General features: G+C 37.2%; 1 protein-coding gene across 1 annotated transcript in view; it reads left to right on the forward strand.

Moving 5' to 3' along the window:
* Window positions 1-18,455, forward strand: part of LY75 (lymphocyte antigen 75) — a 43,574-nt gene extending 25,119 nt beyond the window's left edge. Inside the window, exons 22-35 of the mRNA XM_058028101.1 lie at window positions 962-1,067; window positions 3,024-3,184; window positions 3,569-3,698; window positions 6,081-6,307; window positions 8,031-8,199; window positions 9,358-9,519; window positions 10,418-10,540; window positions 10,974-11,168; window positions 11,538-11,758; window positions 12,833-13,007; window positions 13,510-13,677; window positions 14,848-14,970; window positions 15,424-15,591; window positions 16,564-18,455. Of these exons, the coding sequence (XP_057884084.1) occupies window positions 962-1,067; window positions 3,024-3,184; window positions 3,569-3,698; window positions 6,081-6,307; window positions 8,031-8,199; window positions 9,358-9,519; window positions 10,418-10,540; window positions 10,974-11,168; window positions 11,538-11,758; window positions 12,833-13,007; window positions 13,510-13,677; window positions 14,848-14,970; window positions 15,424-15,591; window positions 16,564-16,742 (2,307 nt within the window). The 3' untranslated portion in view covers window positions 16,743-18,455. The remainder of the gene's footprint in view (window positions 1-961; window positions 1,068-3,023; window positions 3,185-3,568; window positions 3,699-6,080; window positions 6,308-8,030; window positions 8,200-9,357; window positions 9,520-10,417; window positions 10,541-10,973; window positions 11,169-11,537; window positions 11,759-12,832; window positions 13,008-13,509; window positions 13,678-14,847; window positions 14,971-15,423; window positions 15,592-16,563) is intronic.
* The last annotated feature ends 479 nt before the right edge of the window (window positions 18,456-18,934 follow it).

Genomic DNA, 18,934 nt, shown 5'->3' on the forward strand with positions numbered 1-18,934 from the left:
AAGCTGGAATGCCTGTCTGAAAGAAAGGAGGAGGTAGACCCTCTGTTAAGGAATAGACTAGAAATGGACTTTTGAAAACTAAGTATAGTGATTAAAATAATCTCCTCCCCTTTTTGTTCTTTGTTCAGGATTGATGGTTTCTTAAATTCAAAGCATTCATTTTCAGATTGTTTTGCTTTCCCATCACCACACATTTAGGTCCAAAAACATTGGTTGTAGTGTCTAGACTTGGGCTTCTTCTTTGGATGAAGAGAAGGATTCGAAAGGGAGAGGATGAGATTTCTGTGGCAGAAGCATGTTGTGTCTTTTCTGGAGTAATCATAGGCAGGCAGCAAGGTGGCAGACACCATTTCCTGAGTTGCCTTAATGATTAAATTTACTTAAGAAAAAGTGAGCAGCTTTTAAGAATTAACCAATAAGTCAGAATCCATAGAATAATTAATTACTTCAGTACTATGTTTTAAGGCAGTTGTCTAAAGTCTTAGTGAGACTCATTCCTGTTGTTTGCTCCACCATTATTCTTTACATGTGCATCAAATCTTCCCATTACGTTGTGCCAAAGTTTGCAAACTTACTTTACATCATTGCAGAATAGACCTTGGAGTTCCCAAGTATTTTTTCCCTAAAGGTAGCTTATTGCAAGTTCCTGACCAGCACTATCTGACTGCAGAGTTCATGTGTGAGTTGTCATTCCTAAAACAGTACATGATTCTGAGGTGGCAAATAAGAATTACTGAATATGAGTGAGGCATTTGTCAGGGAGATCATTTACATTTAGCTACTCTGCTGAACCAAATAAATGTTTGCAGCTAGTATCATGTCTCTTGCTTTCTGCAAAAAAATTGTTATATTTTATTACAGGAAATGAGAAGTGACTTTTTAGGGTTAGTTTAAGATTTTTGATTTATGTCTTAGGCAGAATGGTATGATGAAAATAATTTTCATTATATTTATTTTGCAGTGTTTTCTAAAGATGAAACCTGACCATTTAACATTTAATGCAGCTAATGAAAAGTGTGTAACTTTTGGAGGCTCTCTTCCATCTATCTCAGATCAAGCTGACCAAGGTATGGTGGTGAGCTGAGGGCACTTTAGTGTGCAGCTTCTCTTCTATATTCAAAATAGTTCTGCTTAAGAGCTTGAGCATAAATCACAAGCATACTAGGAGCATTCTAAAAATCCACAGGCATTCTAAAAATCCAGGTTATCCACAGGCATACTAGGAGCATTCTAAAAATCCAGGACTGATTAAAAATGTGTTGTCTGTTGTTTGTATCACTTGAAACATAACATGGAAATGCAGTTACCAGATACTTGAACCAGTTTGAAGAGCAGCTTCTCTATATGATCTTAACCTGTTACAAAAAGGAAAAAGTTGCAAAACCTTGCACTGAGAGTTGAGCATAAAGTGGTCATCACTGAATGAAGACTTGTTTGTCTTTCTTAGCTAAAGCATAACTGAGACTGTAGACTTTGCACTGTGAAAAACCACCTTAGAAGCTGCTTCCAAGAGAAGCTCAGCTTTGTATGTGGGAATGAGGTGGCAAATACAATGCCAGCTGGAGCACAGGACCCTCTGTTTCTGCATGTGCTGAGCAGCTTAATGTGGCAATGTGTCCAAAGTGACCCCCTTTGAGCTCTTCAGGACACTGAGGAGAGGATGGAAAGCAGGAGAACTGGAAGACAGAACTGTTTCACCTAAATCAACTAAGGTCAATGAGAGAAATGCAGTGAGGAAGAAATGGGTTCATATTGGCTGCAAGTAATGTTCAACAGTAAACTGATGAATGATATGGCTGAATTTGCAACTATATTCTTGTGGATAATTAAGAGTTCTCCAAGGGTGTATCTGAAGTAGCTCAGTTGAATTCTGCAGTGCCCACAGTGCATATTTTCTTTATAAGCAAATAACCCCTTGCCAAACAAAATATGGTAAATAGACTAGAGAAGTCAGAAGTGTACCTGCAGGCAGCAGCTTAATGGTAATTTTCTTTTACTGCTGTTATTGGGGAGGAATAGGACTATGTACAGGAATATACATGTCTCAGGCCTGTGTGTTTTGTATGTATTTAAGGTTGGAAAAGCACAGCCATTTTGAATTGTAACATAGCAGGATCCCTTGTGTGATTTGGTGCATTTGGAAGTGTTTGTTATTTTGTCTTGTTTGTTTTTCTTTTCTCTGTGATGGAGACCACCTATATGGAAAGGAGACAAAGTCCTCTTAAAATGTGCTTCTTTCTGTGGGCTGCCTCTACTCCTCCCAGTGGTATTGGGGGCTAGCCCTGACCTGCAAATCTACAGTGGCTTTGTCTGCTTCAGAAAATGGGCTGTGGCTAGTCTGGCATGTGACCAATAGCTGAAACATGCCAGCAGTAGCTAATTACACAGCTTTGATTTGTCTTTCTAAATTAGTCAAGTTTAGTGAATGTGTTTGCTGCCTGAGGGGTTACCAGAGCCCATTATTTCTTGCCAGAATGGTCACTAAGGGGGGTCTGATACAAGGATGTACCTGGCTGAATTTTTTTTCAGCTCAATCTGACTTCATTTGACCTGTCCTGCCATCTCTGATGGTGAGGTGGACAAAGTCTGCCAGAATCCAAAAAACGTTCTGAGTTATGATATATAAAAGAGAAAGATGGGAGATAAGGCTTCCTCCATCAATTGAGAAAGGGCAGCAAGACAAGAGAAGATCTTGCAGACTTGTGGAAAAGCAGCTTCTTAAATTTGTGTGTGAATAAATGACTCCCAATTAGTGGGCAAAGGAACAGATTAAATCACCTAACTTCTCCTCAGCTCAGAATTTGAAGGACAAATACCAATAGCCTGCTCCTTTCAGATAAAATCAATATGAACGGTGTTATCAAATGGAAGGAAGGGATGGTAAGCATTCATCAATCATGAAGGGCTGGAAAAATTAAATTAACACAAACAAGGATTGCATTGTCTTACTTACATGAAGTCTTCTTTTGGAGGTTTACTGTTTTCCTAACCACAATGTGTATATTTACTCTTCTGTCCAACAGACTATATAACATCCTTGCTTCCTGGCCTGCCAAAAGATATTTGGATTGGTTTACAGTTCCTGTTCAGTACAAGGGAAAACAAATGGATAGATGAGAGTAGACTGTTGTATAGTAACTTTCACCCACTCCTGACAGGGAGATTAAGGAAAATTCCACTGGATGTAAGTTCTGACTTTTGATTTCTTTTGCCTATTGAGTAATGAAATTTGGAATGTTGTGTCAAGAAAACCCCCCATGTAACAGACCAAATTCCCCAGTTAGTCATTTTAATTGGCCAACAGGGTAGCTGACAGTACTGGAGTTCTGTTTACCTTTACTTGGATGACAACTTCTGAAATGTATTTAGCTTAGGAAAACTTTCTGAGTCCAGGCACCTGGTAGTGTCTGTAAAACAGGTAAGCTGTATAAGCTGTATTGCACCACTCCTTTGAAACTTCTTAAACAAGTTCAGACAGCTGGGGTTCTCCTAGACTCATGTTACTTCACCTCTACACAAGTATGTTTTTACCCTATTTGAGTCTGATAAGGATATTTCTGTTTCTCAGCTTTTTGATGAAGAATTTAACAATCAGTGTGGTGTAATCCTCAATGATCCCAAATCACAATATGTTGGAACATGGAATTTCACTGCTTGTGCTGACAGGCACTTCTTGGGTATATGCCAGCGGTCTGTAGGTAAGTCTGAAGAGTCAAAATAAATTGCAGCCAGAGTTTAAAGGTGCATGTGCCAGGAGACTTTAATGCATGTAAATGATTTCACTTGAAGAGCAAGATTCTTGTAGAGACTGAGCAGGTAAATTCTAGAAAAGCAGAGTGTAGAGGATGATCTGGGGCCTGTTTTGTCAGCCATTCAGAATTTTCCCTATTGTGTTTCATAGGCCAGTTCAGGGAGAATTTGTTTTCCTGAGAGACTTTGTGCAGTCTCAGTGGAATTACACTTCAGCAGATGGGTCTTTAATGTTCTGTGTGTATAGAGGTCATGTACACTGAGGGGTGGAACAAGTGGTTCCTTTTTCCTTTTCAGAACTGTGGAAGTGAGAAGCCCTAGGAGGGAATCACACAATATTTATATCCTCCTTAAGTACATCCTCTGTCTTTTAGTTCTATGAGAATGTAAAGTATCATAGACTTTAAATGTTGAAGTTTGTCTCTCCCCAGAGAAAACTTGAGAGTTGATGTGAGTGGGATTTTTTAATCTGAACTAAAAATAATATTCAGATGTCCCCATGTGGGTTGGCCAATACCAATTACTGGAATAAGATCAAACACATATAGTTATTATGTGCATTTAATTACTACTATGGGCTAATGTTCAGCATACCCACTTCTGAGTAGGTTCCTTTATATAAATAATCCTTTTAAGTAATGAACATGCTATCTTCTAAAAAAGAATCAAACACAAAGAAACCTAGGTGTACAAAATGCCCAAGACTACACCCACCTTCCTCAGTCTCAAATAGACAGAGATTTCCACCTCCCACCTCCATTTAACATACAAAATCTTCTTTACTCAGTGCCAAATACTCCAGAAATTCTAAGTGTTAAGATTAGAAGTTTGGATGGAAGAGATGTCATAAAAATGTGAAAAGGAGACTTTTATCAATTGGAGGTTGTCAGTGTATCTGTTTATATCAATCACTTATTAGTCTGGAGTGACTAAATACTCAATGCTTCTTTGCCACAGCTGCAGAAGGTGTAATGAGAAAGGTTTTTGGAGTGACAGAGAATGTGTCCTGCTATGGTCTGGTCTTGTACTGTGTTAGGGATCCAAGCATAGTTTGGGTTGGGAGGGACCTCAGCAGGTTGTAGGGACAGCTGTGCGAGAGTCGAAGCTGTCTAGGGCTTTATCATCAGGAAAAAGATAATTCATGTTCATTGGAAATCTTGGCATGACTGTGTTTTGCAGAATTTCTTGAGATGGTAATCATCAGCAATTATTTTTTCAGAAATGAACATTTTGCTTACTGCCTTGTTTCCAATTTGGTACCCCTTGATGTGTGATGGCACCCTGGGTTCCATGGTTCTCTTTTGTAGCTGTTTACTAAGTGAAAGCATTTGGCAGCAGACAAACTACTTGAAACAATCTGTTTGAGCCTTGTCAGTTTTCTGATCTATTGAAAGCTGTAAATATCAAATTAATATTGTGTTTCTGTCGTCATGTGTTTTGGAAAATGGCCCTGTCAGCCAATCAATCAGCCATTTATATACTGGTATTTATAGAGTGATGCCTCCCCTCACCCCTTGCAGGCATTTTTCTACTTCAAGTGTTTTAAATACTGGGTGAGTTCTGCCTTTTGCAGAATGAGTTTCTTTTTGGTTGTGTATGAAGCTTTTGGGTTTACCATTTGTATGCTTAACCCTACCACCCACAGGAGTATTTGCATCTTCTATTAACTGCAGTGGCCATGCATCACTGAGCTGTGCCTTCAGGTGTGGTGCTGGTAGCTGTGATAACACTCTGTGCTCAGAGCACAAATAGTGAATTATCTCCCTCCCCATGCAAGCTGGATTTTCTGCAGTTAGTTAAGTGGAGGTGAAAACAGTTCTCACTATATTCATGGATGGCAGTAAGGAGTTCTGGGACTGCTGTACCAAGATCTGCGTAGACAGGTTCTGTGGCACAATAGATTTGCATAAGCATAAATCCACAGGCTCCACAGAGATAAATGAGTCATGTTTGGCTGTTGCTATATTACAGCAGAGAGCACTTGCTCTCTCATATTTGTGTATAATTGAAGTTAGAGAATATGTTTTTAATTCAATAAATTATTTAGCAATTAATTTAAAATAGCATATAAAAATAAATGAACCTAAATTGACAAAAAGATATTTAATAATACATTGGCTGAAAATAATTATTTTTAATATATATTATTCTATCTAAGATATCAATGATGTTTGCTTCTAACTATAATTATCAGCATAATCTACTATCTAAGATTTTTTTTCCCAAGTGTAGTCAAACAGGTTTTTCTGATTGTTACAGAGATATTGGGAGTTTAAAATGTATTACAGTATTTAACTACCTAATTACTGGACTTCTTTTCTTATGTATAGGTACTGCTGATAACCAGACAGAGCAAGTCATTAATGAAACATTGAGCTATCAAAATGTTCAATACATGTTAATTCTGAAGAATTTGTCCTGGAATGATGCAATGGCTGCATGCATAAATAACAAGATGCAGCTTGTTAGCATCACAGATCAGTTCCAGCAGGCTTTTCTTGCTGTTCAGGCTGCTCTTCATAATTACCCACTCTGGACTGGACTCTTCAGCAGAGATGTAAGTTTTGTTTTTTCCTCAGACTGTGGCTTAAGGTAATTTCTACAGTTGTGTGAAACAAAACCTGAGTTAAAGAAATTCAGTAACAAATTACTCTCTGGGCTAAAAACTGTTTTAATTTAGGGATAACCATCTCAAGATAAATGTTTTAAACCTTCAGTTCTCCAAGTTATATATTCTTGAACTCCACTGGATGAATTGAGGATGATGATAAAATTATTTTAAAAGACTGATGATGAAGGGATGCATTGTAGAGTGGCAGCAACATAGGTTACTGAGTCATCTCTTTTGTTTACAAATGAATAATGAGTGTTGCCATTTAATATCATCACCACTGTTTACAGTACCACTTTGGAAAGATGACCTAAAAATCTGTTTTGGAAGGGCAAAACTAAAAGTGGCAAATAAAATTCAAAATGAATCATTGAATACTTGTGGAGAGGCATTTTTGAAGTTTAACTTAGATTCTATTGTTACTTCATGTTATTTATACCTGTGTTGTGAGTCTGAGAGAGGCATCTCTGAGACAGGTTAGTGGGTTTTTCTTTCTCCCTATGGTTTGTATTTGGGAAAAAAAAATAAAATCATGCAGGAGGGGTTGCTTTTTACTTTTTATCTTTATTAGCTGGAGGACCTCTTGAAAATCTTTATTGTGGATTGAGAGATGTCTCAGCTGTTAATGGGATGGCTTGGGCTTGCTGGCTAAGTTTATCTCTTTTGTCACACACATAAGTCTGGAGATAATTGCAAGAAAAAAGTTAGAATTTTTTTAGAGGTGCCTTACCTACACAGTATGTTGGTGTTCATGCAGCACTGTGGTGTTATGTTCTTCTATTGTCACTTCTGGGCTGCTGGATACTTTAGCAAATAGAGGAAAACAGAAATTTGAGTATATAATTTATGGAGAATATTTTTAAAATTTTAAAGGAAATAACCATTTAATCTTAGTGAAAATGGGGAAACCAGACAACCTATTTTCCCATCTCTTTTGATTTTTTTTATCTGTAAGTGAAGATCAAATGATTCATTTTGGGGCATAGAGCTCAGGCATGCACTGGCTCTTCACTATTGCAACACTTCATTATTTGGGCACAATTAAAATGTCACATGAAAGGATATTATAATGCAACTGGTCAACAGAACTTGTTACTCCAGTGCTGAAATCAGACACAAAAGAAAGATATAAGACAAATTACACAACAGTAGGGGGATTTCCCAAAGACTTTCAAATGTAAGATTTTTTTAAAGATAGCATGCTGCTTGTTATGTGGTTTTTTTTTTCCTGCATCCTCCAGGGCAGGAACAAGTCTGATGTATTAAATCAATTAAGTATTTAATAATTACTTTCAACTCAATATAGAGTAACTGAGACTGGACTTTCTTCTCAGTTATTAGCAGTTTTCCAAGATTAGGAGATGATATCCACCATATCCAGATGCAAATGATGCAGTTTGGACATCCCATTGGTAGGCCTTCCTTCCTATGAACAGTAGTGAGACATTACTTTTAGATAATTTACCATTCAGCTAATTTGTATTTTTGCAACTGCAGAACTTAAAATAACAAAGCTTGTTATATTGTGAGCAGGAAATCAGCTCATGAGGGCAGTGGAACACTTACAGTTCTCATCAGAGACACTGAAAATGTCTAGCCGATGTAAATGTATTATCTGCACCTTATTTTTTTCTGTGTAAGCTCATCCCTTTTGCTTAAAAAATGCTAGGGTGGAAAACATTATGGCTGGCTGGATGGGAAACACGTGAGTTTTAGTCGCTGGTCTGAAGATGATGAATACACAAATGAAGAATGTGTGTTTTTGGATACTGATGGCTTCTGGAAAACTTCTGACTGTTCCTCTGAAAATCGAGGAGCTATTTGCTATGCATCAGAAAGTATGTATGCAACCATCATTTTTATAAAAGTTGACTTTTATTTTATTATGAAATGAATTCAATGATTTCAGCTTGTAACTTCAAAATTACAACATTTTAAAACTTACATTTTCTCCAACAGTCTGATTTCTATGCCCTTAAGAAAAAAAACTGTCTTCAAAGACAGGGGACATGCACCTGTTGGTCTTAATCTAATTGTTCCTTAGAAATAAATTCAGCATGGATGCATTGGGTTAGTACCCTTATTGCCAACTGATCCTGTCTTTGCACTGCTTCTCTGAGATTGTTGCATACTAATCTCTCCCACTTGCCTGTGGGAGAAGATTAAAATATCTCTGTACTGTTTACATCTTAATATTGGAACCTCCTGAAATCTATTCAGACATGGAAATCTACAGGGAGAAGGTATATGGCTATATGGAGAAGGGTAGAAGGTTGACACTGAATTGAAAATCATCATCTGAAGTTCACAAAACCTTTCTAAATACCTACTAATTATAACAAGACAGGAATGCAGTAGGATGTGTTTTTTTTTTTATTTCCTGGAAAGAGCTGTGCTAGTTGTGTATCCTTCAGAAAAAGATTCTTCTGAGAGATCATCACAGACTTTTTCTCTATGAGACCATAATGATTTGTTTTGGTTTTATTCTGTGAGGGGACACAAGCCACTGTACATCCTGAGTCAGAGTAAAGTGTGGTGTTATGACATGATTAATTATTTTGTGCTTACAGGCCAGGGAACTGCAGTTAATGATGTCATACTCTCACTCCTCAAATATTAGATAAAGCCTTAGAACTAAGAGGTGTTGCTAGCTGTGAAGTAGTTTATTTGTTACAGTAGTCTGCCCTGCACTAGAGGCAGTAAGAGCTTTTGGTTATTGGCCTGCACTTAGCACTTTTATGTAAGGATTTATTTTTAAACCTATTTAAAATAACTGAAAACTTGCAAGCATCTGTATTCTTTAGTAGAGCTTACTGCTGGTTTGTTACTTTAAAAAAATCACTATCATGAGGAAACTGAAAATAACACATTTAAAGGATGACAACTTAATTTGTCTTACATGTTTTTAAGTGGTACCTGAAAGTGCTTTGTGGGATGCCAGGCCAGGTGGTGCTATTAATAATTCATGTCCTGATGTTGTCTTGTCTTTTTTTTAGAGAAGACTGAAAAAGAACAAGTTACACAAGTGAAGTGCCCACATAAGATTAAAAATACACCCTGGATATCATTTAGAAACAATTGCTACACTTTTATGATAACAAAAAATAGATGGAGAGAACTGAAGCCTCACGAAGCTCATCATTTATGCAGGAATATGAGTAAGTACTTTGTCATACTGCAGGTGTTTATGGACTTGGATCAGCTTGGAGGAGATGAGTGTTGGATCTGAGTCACTGTCTTACAATGACTGAGAGCAGAGTGAATGTGGGGAAAGGCTGTGGCAGTAATGCAGCAGTGTAGCACTGCCTGGTGCTGTTTGCCTTTGCACTACCCTGATGGAAAGTGCCAGAGCATGGATAGGAGAGTTGAGGAAAGAGGCTTGGAGCTGCTGAGCTCTGAAATCTGAAAAATGGCAAGGTTTTGTGTCTGTTTGGGGATTTTATGATAATGTGCCAGTTTTAAATAGTTTGGGTAACTGTTATACCCTTGACAACATTCTGGCTTTACAGTTGCATTTACTTCGTGGTTTCCTGCTGCCTCTAGCTTTGCTGAGTGAAACACTTAAGTGAACAAAGAAAGTAGAGTGAAAAGCCCATGGACATTTTCTGTCCATCCTGAATAAAGTATAATCTTAGGAACAGCTTTCCTCTTGTATTAAACCTTCAGACATTCATCTTTTCAAAAATTATTTTAAATTTTTTTAATTGATTACAATTCAGTCTTTTTATTTATACTGTTTCTCTGATAGAGCAGTTCAATCATGAAAGTTCACTGGTATTTTTATGTTCTATGCAGAGAACTTTTACTACATACAACTTGTTTGTCACTTCATCTCTGGAGCTGAAATCTTTCACTTATCCACAAAACCAGGGATAGAACCATTGATAATACATTTGAAAATTGGTTTTGCACTGTTCAATTAGTTATGTTGTAAAGATCTGGCCTTTACAGAGGTTGACTTATCTGTAATAATTGTTAACATTAATAGAAAAAAAAGTTTCTTTTTTAACTTAAAGGTGGATTTGTAAGAAAGTAATGTAAAAAATGTTTCAACAGACCCCGAAGCATTTGTTCTGAGTGTTCGAGATGAAGAGGAGAATAACTTTGTTATTGAGCAGCTTCATTCATTCAGCGGTCTGGCTCTGTGGGTCTGGCTGGGTGTGATTTATGATGACAGTGGTAAGATTTAAGGGTTTGTTTTTTTCTTATTAACTGGATCAGAGACAAAATTTGGAGCATTAAGTGCACATTCTTTGCACGTTTCAGTTTATAACTAAAGTCAAAGTGAATGCAAACCTGTACTGATGATTTATATTTGTACTTATCTTCTAGAACAAAATAACCTAACATGCTCTCTGTTTGAGTGATAATTAGATCCAATATGTTCTGTTTAGTTTAGATTTGATTTCCCTGGAAAGCAGGATGTAAAGTGGCCAAGATGAGTAATGCTAACGTATTTAGCACTGGATATGAAACTGATTTAGAATAATTTGCAGTATCCCAGCATTTTTTCCAAAGTGAACATCTCTTAATATCATTAATATATTCAAAGTTAAGTGGTGTTTGTATACATAATGCCAGTGGTTTAATAAATATGAAATATTTTCCACAGATAAAGTTCTCAAGTGGTATGATGAAACTCATCTGACTTACAATAACTGGAGGCTGGGAAGACCTATCATAAAGAAGAACAGTTTTTTTGCTGGTGTAAATCTTGATGGGTTTTGGGATATTTATAATTATTCTCAAAGTTGGCACGCTAATCACTACAACATGTACAGTATTCTCGCCTGTAAAATCGAAAGGGGTGAGTAGTATTGGAGTGTTGGGTGAGGGGTCATAATTTAAATCATAGCTCCTTCCTGCTGAATAAGGCTTTGGTTTTGCTCCTAGTGAAACACATGGCACAGCTGAAATGAGCATCTGGGGTCGTCTGGTCAGTCTGCATCACTGCTGTAATACTCTGATCAGGAGAAATGTGTTTGCTGTGCTCATCCAGTAACTGCTGAACTCAGTGCTCCAAGTAGCAAAAGTAAACTTACCTGATAGAAGTGGCTTGTAGTGAGCACTTTAATGCTTGAATTACACTGAGATAGATGGATTTTAATGCTTTCTGTATTTTTCCTAGTAACATGAAAGAAATGCACTCAACTTTTCTTCTTATTCTTTGCAATAGGACACCAACAGCACAAACCTCCATTGCCCGACACTATTCCACATGGAAACAGAACATACAGGATCCTTCAGAAAAAATTAACGTGGTATGAGGCACTGAGATTGTGCCAACAAAATAACAGCGATTTAGCAAGTGTACACAGTGAATCAGAACAGTTATTTCTAGAAGATATTGTCAAACAGGATGGTTATCCTCTGTGGCTTGGGTTGTCAATTCATGATGTAAGTATATATTGTTGGGGACGTCAGTAACAGATCTGTAAATAGTGTTTTGGACAAGATATGAAATATTTTTGATGTTTTTTTCCAGTTCCTTAGAATCTCTTTTCCATGTAGTATATTTTCAACCCTGTGTAATGTGTTAATATTAAATTTTGGTGAATGTAGGCACACTAAGATATTTCTTCCTACTACCTGACAATTTAAAATAATAGAGTGTTCCCTCATCGTTCCTTGCAACACAAGCAAGCATGATTTGCTGTGCTATCTCTAGAGGCTTCAGACTTTATGGCCCTCTGTAGAATCAGATTTCATTAACAAATAGAGACAGACAAGGCTGTGTGGAACCTGCTTAGCTGAGGTCAGGACTGGCTCTCCAGAGCAGTTCAGGAACAGCCTCTCAGTAAGTTGTCCATCCTCCCGCACACAATGGCAGGAGGCAGCTGCAGATCTGCTTCCTCCTCTGTCTGCTTTACTGTGGAGCCAAAAGCCTGTGGGCCTCATCTTGCTCCCCTCACTAACTGCCAGACCTGCTAGTGGTGGTTAGTTGGCAGGAATAGTCCTCTGCAGAGGTGTGTCATTTCTATGCATACCTGGGAATGGGTCCCCCCCAACTGACTCCTCATTGTCATGGGTTTCCAGGAGGGTATCTGAAATAGGAGGTAGCACTGCAAACCATCCCTGAGCTGCCCAGTTCTACTCACTGCAGCCATCTCAAGAATTTAGCAGTTTCCAACATACCCACTAGTGTTCATATCAGGGAAGGCAGATTGCTTAAATGGAACAGCAGGGTGGAACCAAGTAAAATGTTCCCCACAGGATAAAACAGGCACATTGCAGGTTTAAACTTGTGAACATGCTGTACTTTCTCAGTTCCCACAAATAATAAAAATTTCTATGTTAAGAAAATGCAAACTATGTTGTACATTTATTTACTGTGAATTTAGATGAGACCACCTGCTCTTTAATTTGTCTCTCTACAAGGGACAAATATTGCTACATGACTTAATTCACAACGGATGAGATTTAAAGCACAGTCATGTGTGGTTTAAAAAATTTGTTTTTTTCCTTTATTAGGGAAGTAAAGCTAATTTTGAATGGTCAGATGGAAGTGACTTTGACTACTACCCCTGGGAATTAGAAAACTCAAATACTACTGAGAACTGTGTTCTTTTGGATACTAAAGGATTTTGGAACCGTACAAAATGTACTAATGTTGCTGAAGGTGCCATTTGCTACAGCCCTCCAAACAGTAAGTGTTATTTTTAAGGTTTTGTGTAGTTGTGTTTACATGTTTAGAAGTAGAAGTAGAAATCAAGGTTGAAATACTGCACATGATTCCTTTTTTAAGAAGAGTTTTCTATCAGGAATGATAAAACACTTTTTAATACTTCAGGGAGATAAATTCTCATCAATCCAGTGGTGAAAACTTAAATCAAATCTGGTTACTTCTTGAGCACTTGAGATAGGAATATCAAATATATGTATCTTTTCTAAATCAAAATACTTATCTAATATACACGATAAATGTCAAAACCCACAAAAAAGCAATAAAAGTTGTTCCAACAATTTGGGATTTGTCTTGTGCTCATTTTTAAAGAAATTCATCCATGACTCAAGAAGAAGGAATGTAAATTAACTGAATAGTGGTTGTTGGTAGGAGTAGTAGCCCTTGTTAATACTTATGGTTGTGTTATCCCAGAGACTGGGCACAAACTGCAGCAGAAATAACATCCATTTCTTTGTCTTTGCAGAGAGAAAATTAGAGCCAAAGCAAGCAAGTAGATCTTCTGGATGCCCACAGAGCAGTGGCTCCCTGCAGTGGGAACAGTACAGGGATCACTGTTATGCTTTTGACATGGCATTCTACAATTTTTCTGTGTATAATGTGGAAGAGGCTAAGAGAATCTGCAAGAAGCTAAGTAGGTTTAGACTCTTTATCACATTACAACATGTAATAGAAGTCCACTATTTGAGAAGAAATAAAACCCAACAACCTAAAATCTTATACTGGTTATACTTCAGCTTTGCCATTTTAATGCTCCTTGAGTTTAGGAAATGCAACAGCAAGCTCTATAGCAAGAGGAAAATTCTTAATAAAATACTGCAACATGCTACAGATCATTTGGCACACAGGTATCAGTAGATTAAATGCAGGTAGCCAGTTGAAGAAGATTCAGAGGTTTAATGCTTGTGGTTTGAAGGAAGACATTTTATCTGCATGCAAAGTTAGTGCTGTTGGCAGGGCTTTCTTATCCTTGCCATAGCTGCTTGATGATAGGGAGCTTGCTAACCTATGAAACGGTTCAAAGGGTATGTATGTTATAGATATTAAAGCATGTAACAAACTTAATGTTATGTCACATTAAAGAATTGTCTATCTTCTTTGCTGAGCTATGTGGAGAATTGTATTGCAGAGACAATGTTAATCAGTTTCATGGACAGAAGGTTTAATCACCCTAACACAGAAGTTATTGACAGATGTAACTTTCTTTTATGGAATCATCTTATGGTGTGACATTGGACTCACTATTTAGAATCTAAAAAACCCAGTCCTGGATGCAGTTTTCTGTTGAGTCAAATTTGTTCTGGTAGTTGAAAGAGAAAGCACCTGGCTTATATTTCTATATACTTGTAGAGGATGGGTACACTCTGAGCATGCCCTTTCCTCCCTCTTATTCCTTAATTACTGTACATAAAAACCTGAGGCATGGTGGGAGGATTGATTTAGAAATTACACTCAGCAAAATGCTGAGTTTTTGTTCAACTATGTTTTTGAAAGCCTATTACTTGGGCAAGACTAGTAATCAGGCATATCTCTTGATATCTTCCATGTATGTAGTCTTCAGCTGCAGTAAGTTTACTCCCATTTTATTCTCTATAACGTGGTAGAATAACAAGCCATCTGAAGCTATCTTGTAAAACATGCTGTATTTTAGGGGATGGGAGGTTCATGTCTTTATTCAGAAGGTTATTCTAAGCTAATTTTACAAGCCCTTTCCCACAGTAATTTTTCCCAAATAAATTCAGTGTACCAGCTTCATGAAAAATTGTGTAAGTTGCCATTCTGACTGATTTCCTCTGTCCCTTAGATCCTTCAGCAACCCTTCTGACTATAGTGGATGCTGAGGAAAATGCATTTGTGAGCACACACATAAAGGAACATGATCTCATCACCAAGAATGTATGGCTTGGCCTGGATCAGAACTTTAAAGGTAAGAAGTAGCAACAATGAATGAGCATAAATGTTTCATATTGTAAATATAAATGCATAAATCCTCAAATAAGAACAGTTCTGCAGCGTTGGTAGCCTACAGTAACTTCTACTTGACGTTGGAATCTGTCATTTAACATTTGAAAGAACTTTGGACTTCACTGTAGTTAAATCTCTTGCTGTTGCAGTTAGGGTAATCAGGAGTCCCTGAAATTAATTTTTCCCACCTCTGTTATTTCTGCCTAATATTTGATGCAAGAGCATCAATTGCTAAAGGTCTAGAGAAGAGGGGTGGCTAAAAGTTGTGTTCATATTTACTGCTTTTAATATGTGGGATGGCTAGTCAGCCCTTTTCTTTTTAGCAATATAAAGAGATCAATAGGTTATGAATGACATTGTGCAGCATTACAGGATCTTTTGGTGATCTAGACTAAGTAATGTTTTTTTTTAACAGGGAAGTCCCTGAACTGGCTGGATGGCTCATCAGTTAAATATGTCAACTGGGAGAATAAAACTGCAAAAGCCAATGAAAAATGCAGTGTTATCCTGTCCACAACTGGCATGTGGTCCAAAGTTGACTGTGCACGTAGTCGAAGCAGAGTGGTTTGTAAAGCTCCTTTAGGTATGGAAGAGTTGTTTTACCAGAGACTTGATTTTGTAGCAACTGTTTTCAGGAATTTCTGGTTTATTGGATAAAGTCTGGAAGTGCAATTCACTAAAGAGCCCATCAATACTTCTTACTTGCCTAAGCAAGAGTTGTTTAGCCATAAAACTGCATTCAGAGGCAAATTGTCTAGGAATTTACTTCTCCTGGCTCTCACTATCCACTCAGTGGGTAAGGAACAGAACTGAAATGTCCAGAAAGCATAGAGTTGTTGCCATTGCTTCTTACCATAGGGTGTCTGTTGTGGGTGAGTTTATGTAGGTGGAATAAGAAAGAGTTCTGCTTGTAAGCGAGTACTGCACATTGTGGTTTCAGTCTTGGGGAGGCTTCTGGGAATGTCACCCCGTAGCTCCAGAAAAAGACTCAGGCCTTTATTCCCTCATTCTTGGCTTTGTACAGGAAAGCAAGCAGTTAACTGAGCATTAAGCAAGCAAGTTCCTGAAGAAGCAGTGGAATCTTTCTGATTTTGTATACATTTTCACTTAAGTGGAAATGCAGGAATAGATTAAACTTTGTGCCAATAAGGAAGACCTCAACAAGATCTCTTCAGTCTGAGGGAACTATAATTACCTTCCCTTCCAAGAGCCTAGGATCTCATTGGATTTATGAAGTATACAAACCTCCAAATGAGTGCAGCCTTTGCAAGTAGGTTTTTTCGAACTCCAGATGTCCCTTCCAACCTAAATATTAGTAAATTAACAACAGAATGATCAAAAATAAGCTGATCAAAAAAATGACTGATGCATTCCTGCATGAGTTATCATCTAACTTCCCATGTGATGAAGTGAAGACTACTGATAGGAAGCAGTTTGCCTTGACTTGAGCTAACTGTGCAGTATTAGTGTGTAGCTACCTAAGCATCAACTCTTTGACAAAGTATTCTTGCCAGAACTCTTAAATAAAAAACATTCCTCTTTTGTTCTATTTCAGGTTCTAATCATACTGGTGTGGCTGTAGCATTTGCCCTGCTAATTATCTTGGTTTTAATAGTTGGACTGGTATTTTACCTCTACAAAAAGAAGCGTCTTCACTGGAGTGCCTTCTCTTCTGTACGCTACCAAAGAGGGATGAATGATGATGAAACTGATGATATGTTCACAGATAGCTAAAAGATAGCTGTTGAAAAGCTTTCTTCTGTTCAATTTAAGCCTGAACTTCACCATGTGAAGCCATAAGAAGTGAGCTACTTGATGTTTTATTACTTCTTTTTTGAAAAGCAACAAGGTTATTAATGGGGGCTAAAATTAGTTTGTTTATATACAAGTGCAATTTTTTTCCCATTTAATGGTAATTCTTTATATTTGGCCTCAGCCTTTTAAGATGCAAGGTGTTTAGAGTTCAGTTGTATTTTTTTAATTTATAGTATTTTCTCTCTTTACTGGAATTTTTGATGGAACAAATTAATGCCAACAGTACTTCATGCAACATCACTTTAATGAATACACTTAAAATTTACTTCTCCCAATACTCTTATTTATACTAGAATTAAATGCCTAATTTTATAGTTACCAGTCTATAACTTTATAAGTGAAATATGTCATCTGTCCAAGAAAGAAGATAAAAGATATGTCTAAGGAAAGACTGAGAATATATGGTAAACAAACTTGTGTACATAAATGCTAAAAATACTTGAGTATTTTTCATAAAACTGAAACTTGATTTTTGTATGTGATGTGTCGCTGTAGACTTTCCTATGCACTCCAAAGAATGCTATAAAGGGAAAAAGGGAAGACAGAGTTGTATATATTAATTACTCAATGATTTGATCAATTATTGTTTTGAAAAAGTCTTTTGACTTTTTTGAATGCACAGTACAAAGAACAGGTGCATTTACTTTTATGAAGGAGGATATGCCAAAGACCAAATCCATTCTGCATGTAGTGGTGGCACGAGGTGGTAAATAGGAATACATTGGCCTGGTGTGCTGAGAAGAGTACTACTGATTTCTCTGAAGCAGCAGAGCAAGGTCACAGTGTTCAACTGCCTTCTTTTCCTGCAGTTTACTTATGTTGATGGCACTTTTCTTTGTTCCTGTTTGCACTATTTTGATAAGGAAGTGTTTATCATTTGTGTTGAGAAGTAGAGAACTCCCTGTAGATACACTTCGAGCTTGTTAAAAGAGCAGCCTGAAGGGGCACAGCAAGGGAGCCATTGTGGTAGTTTGCTGATCAAAGTAAGCACTTTTGTTGTTTGTTATGGTACTTTTGGGCACAATTGTGAACATTTGCTTTTCCTGAGGTAAAAATGAAACTGCATTGTAGAAAATGTCGTTATGAGGAAAATAACTCTCATTCTCTAACTTACCCTGGTATGAGAAGTGCTTGAAATGTTGCAAAGTCTGGTTCCTGATGTCTTCTGGTTTAGCTTTTATGGCTAAGTGCTTTGCCAAATGACTTCTAACTTAATGGACTAAATAAATATTGGTTATTGTCTTTTTCTAACTACGGTAATAAATGGGAAAAATAATTTCCAAGTTCCCATGTTTTGAGATTTAATAGTTTTATAGATGTTTATACTCTGAGCATTTTTAGGTGTGAGTCTGAAATGGAAAGTGGAAATTATTAAGATCCTGGTTCAACACAAAAGGATATATACTTTTTATTAAAATTGTATATTTTATTCTTATAAATGATGTAAATAATTTTTTCAGGCCCCATTTCTCATGTTTGTTTCATCACACCCAAGTTGTCTAATCACTGGTAATTCCTTTGCATAAGCACTATGGCCTTAGTGCAGGTGAATAACCTACTTCATTTGAAATACACAGGCAGATTATTTGGCAGTATTGTTATTGAAAGAATAAAGTTAAATAAAACACTGAACTGCTTACACTGGTTTTATTTCCATAGAAGCAGTTATCAGAGCTAAGGCATGGGTCATTAATCACTGGGTAAAAAAGCACAGTGCAGGGGCTGTGATCCAAATTAAAGCCAGTGACTGTGTGTTACTACAGTAAGAAAACTTTTAGAGGTAATACATCATCTTCGATGTATTTAAACAGAATGCCTTTAATGTTCTTTTTGCAGTTGAAAACTTAGTTATACCTAGCTTTTATCAAGCTGCTTCAGGCTTCCACAGGGAACATTCCTCTGTGCCTTTTTGTTCTAATCAGGGTGTAGTTCATTAGCACCTCAAGGCCCAGATTATGGCAGGGTATAAAGGCTCCCTCCATAATGCCTCTTAAAATATAAGCAAAGTTAAACTACTTCCAGCTAAGTAACACTTGCAATTAAAGCATAAGATGTATTCATTTTTAGTGATGTCTGAGCTCTGAATTCCAGATGCCCAAAAGCTCTGACTG

This window comes from Melospiza georgiana, chromosome 7, assembly GCF_028018845.1.
Source record: "Melospiza georgiana isolate bMelGeo1 chromosome 7, bMelGeo1.pri, whole genome shotgun sequence".
NCBI lineage: Eukaryota > Metazoa > Chordata > Aves > Passeriformes > Passerellidae > Melospiza > Melospiza georgiana.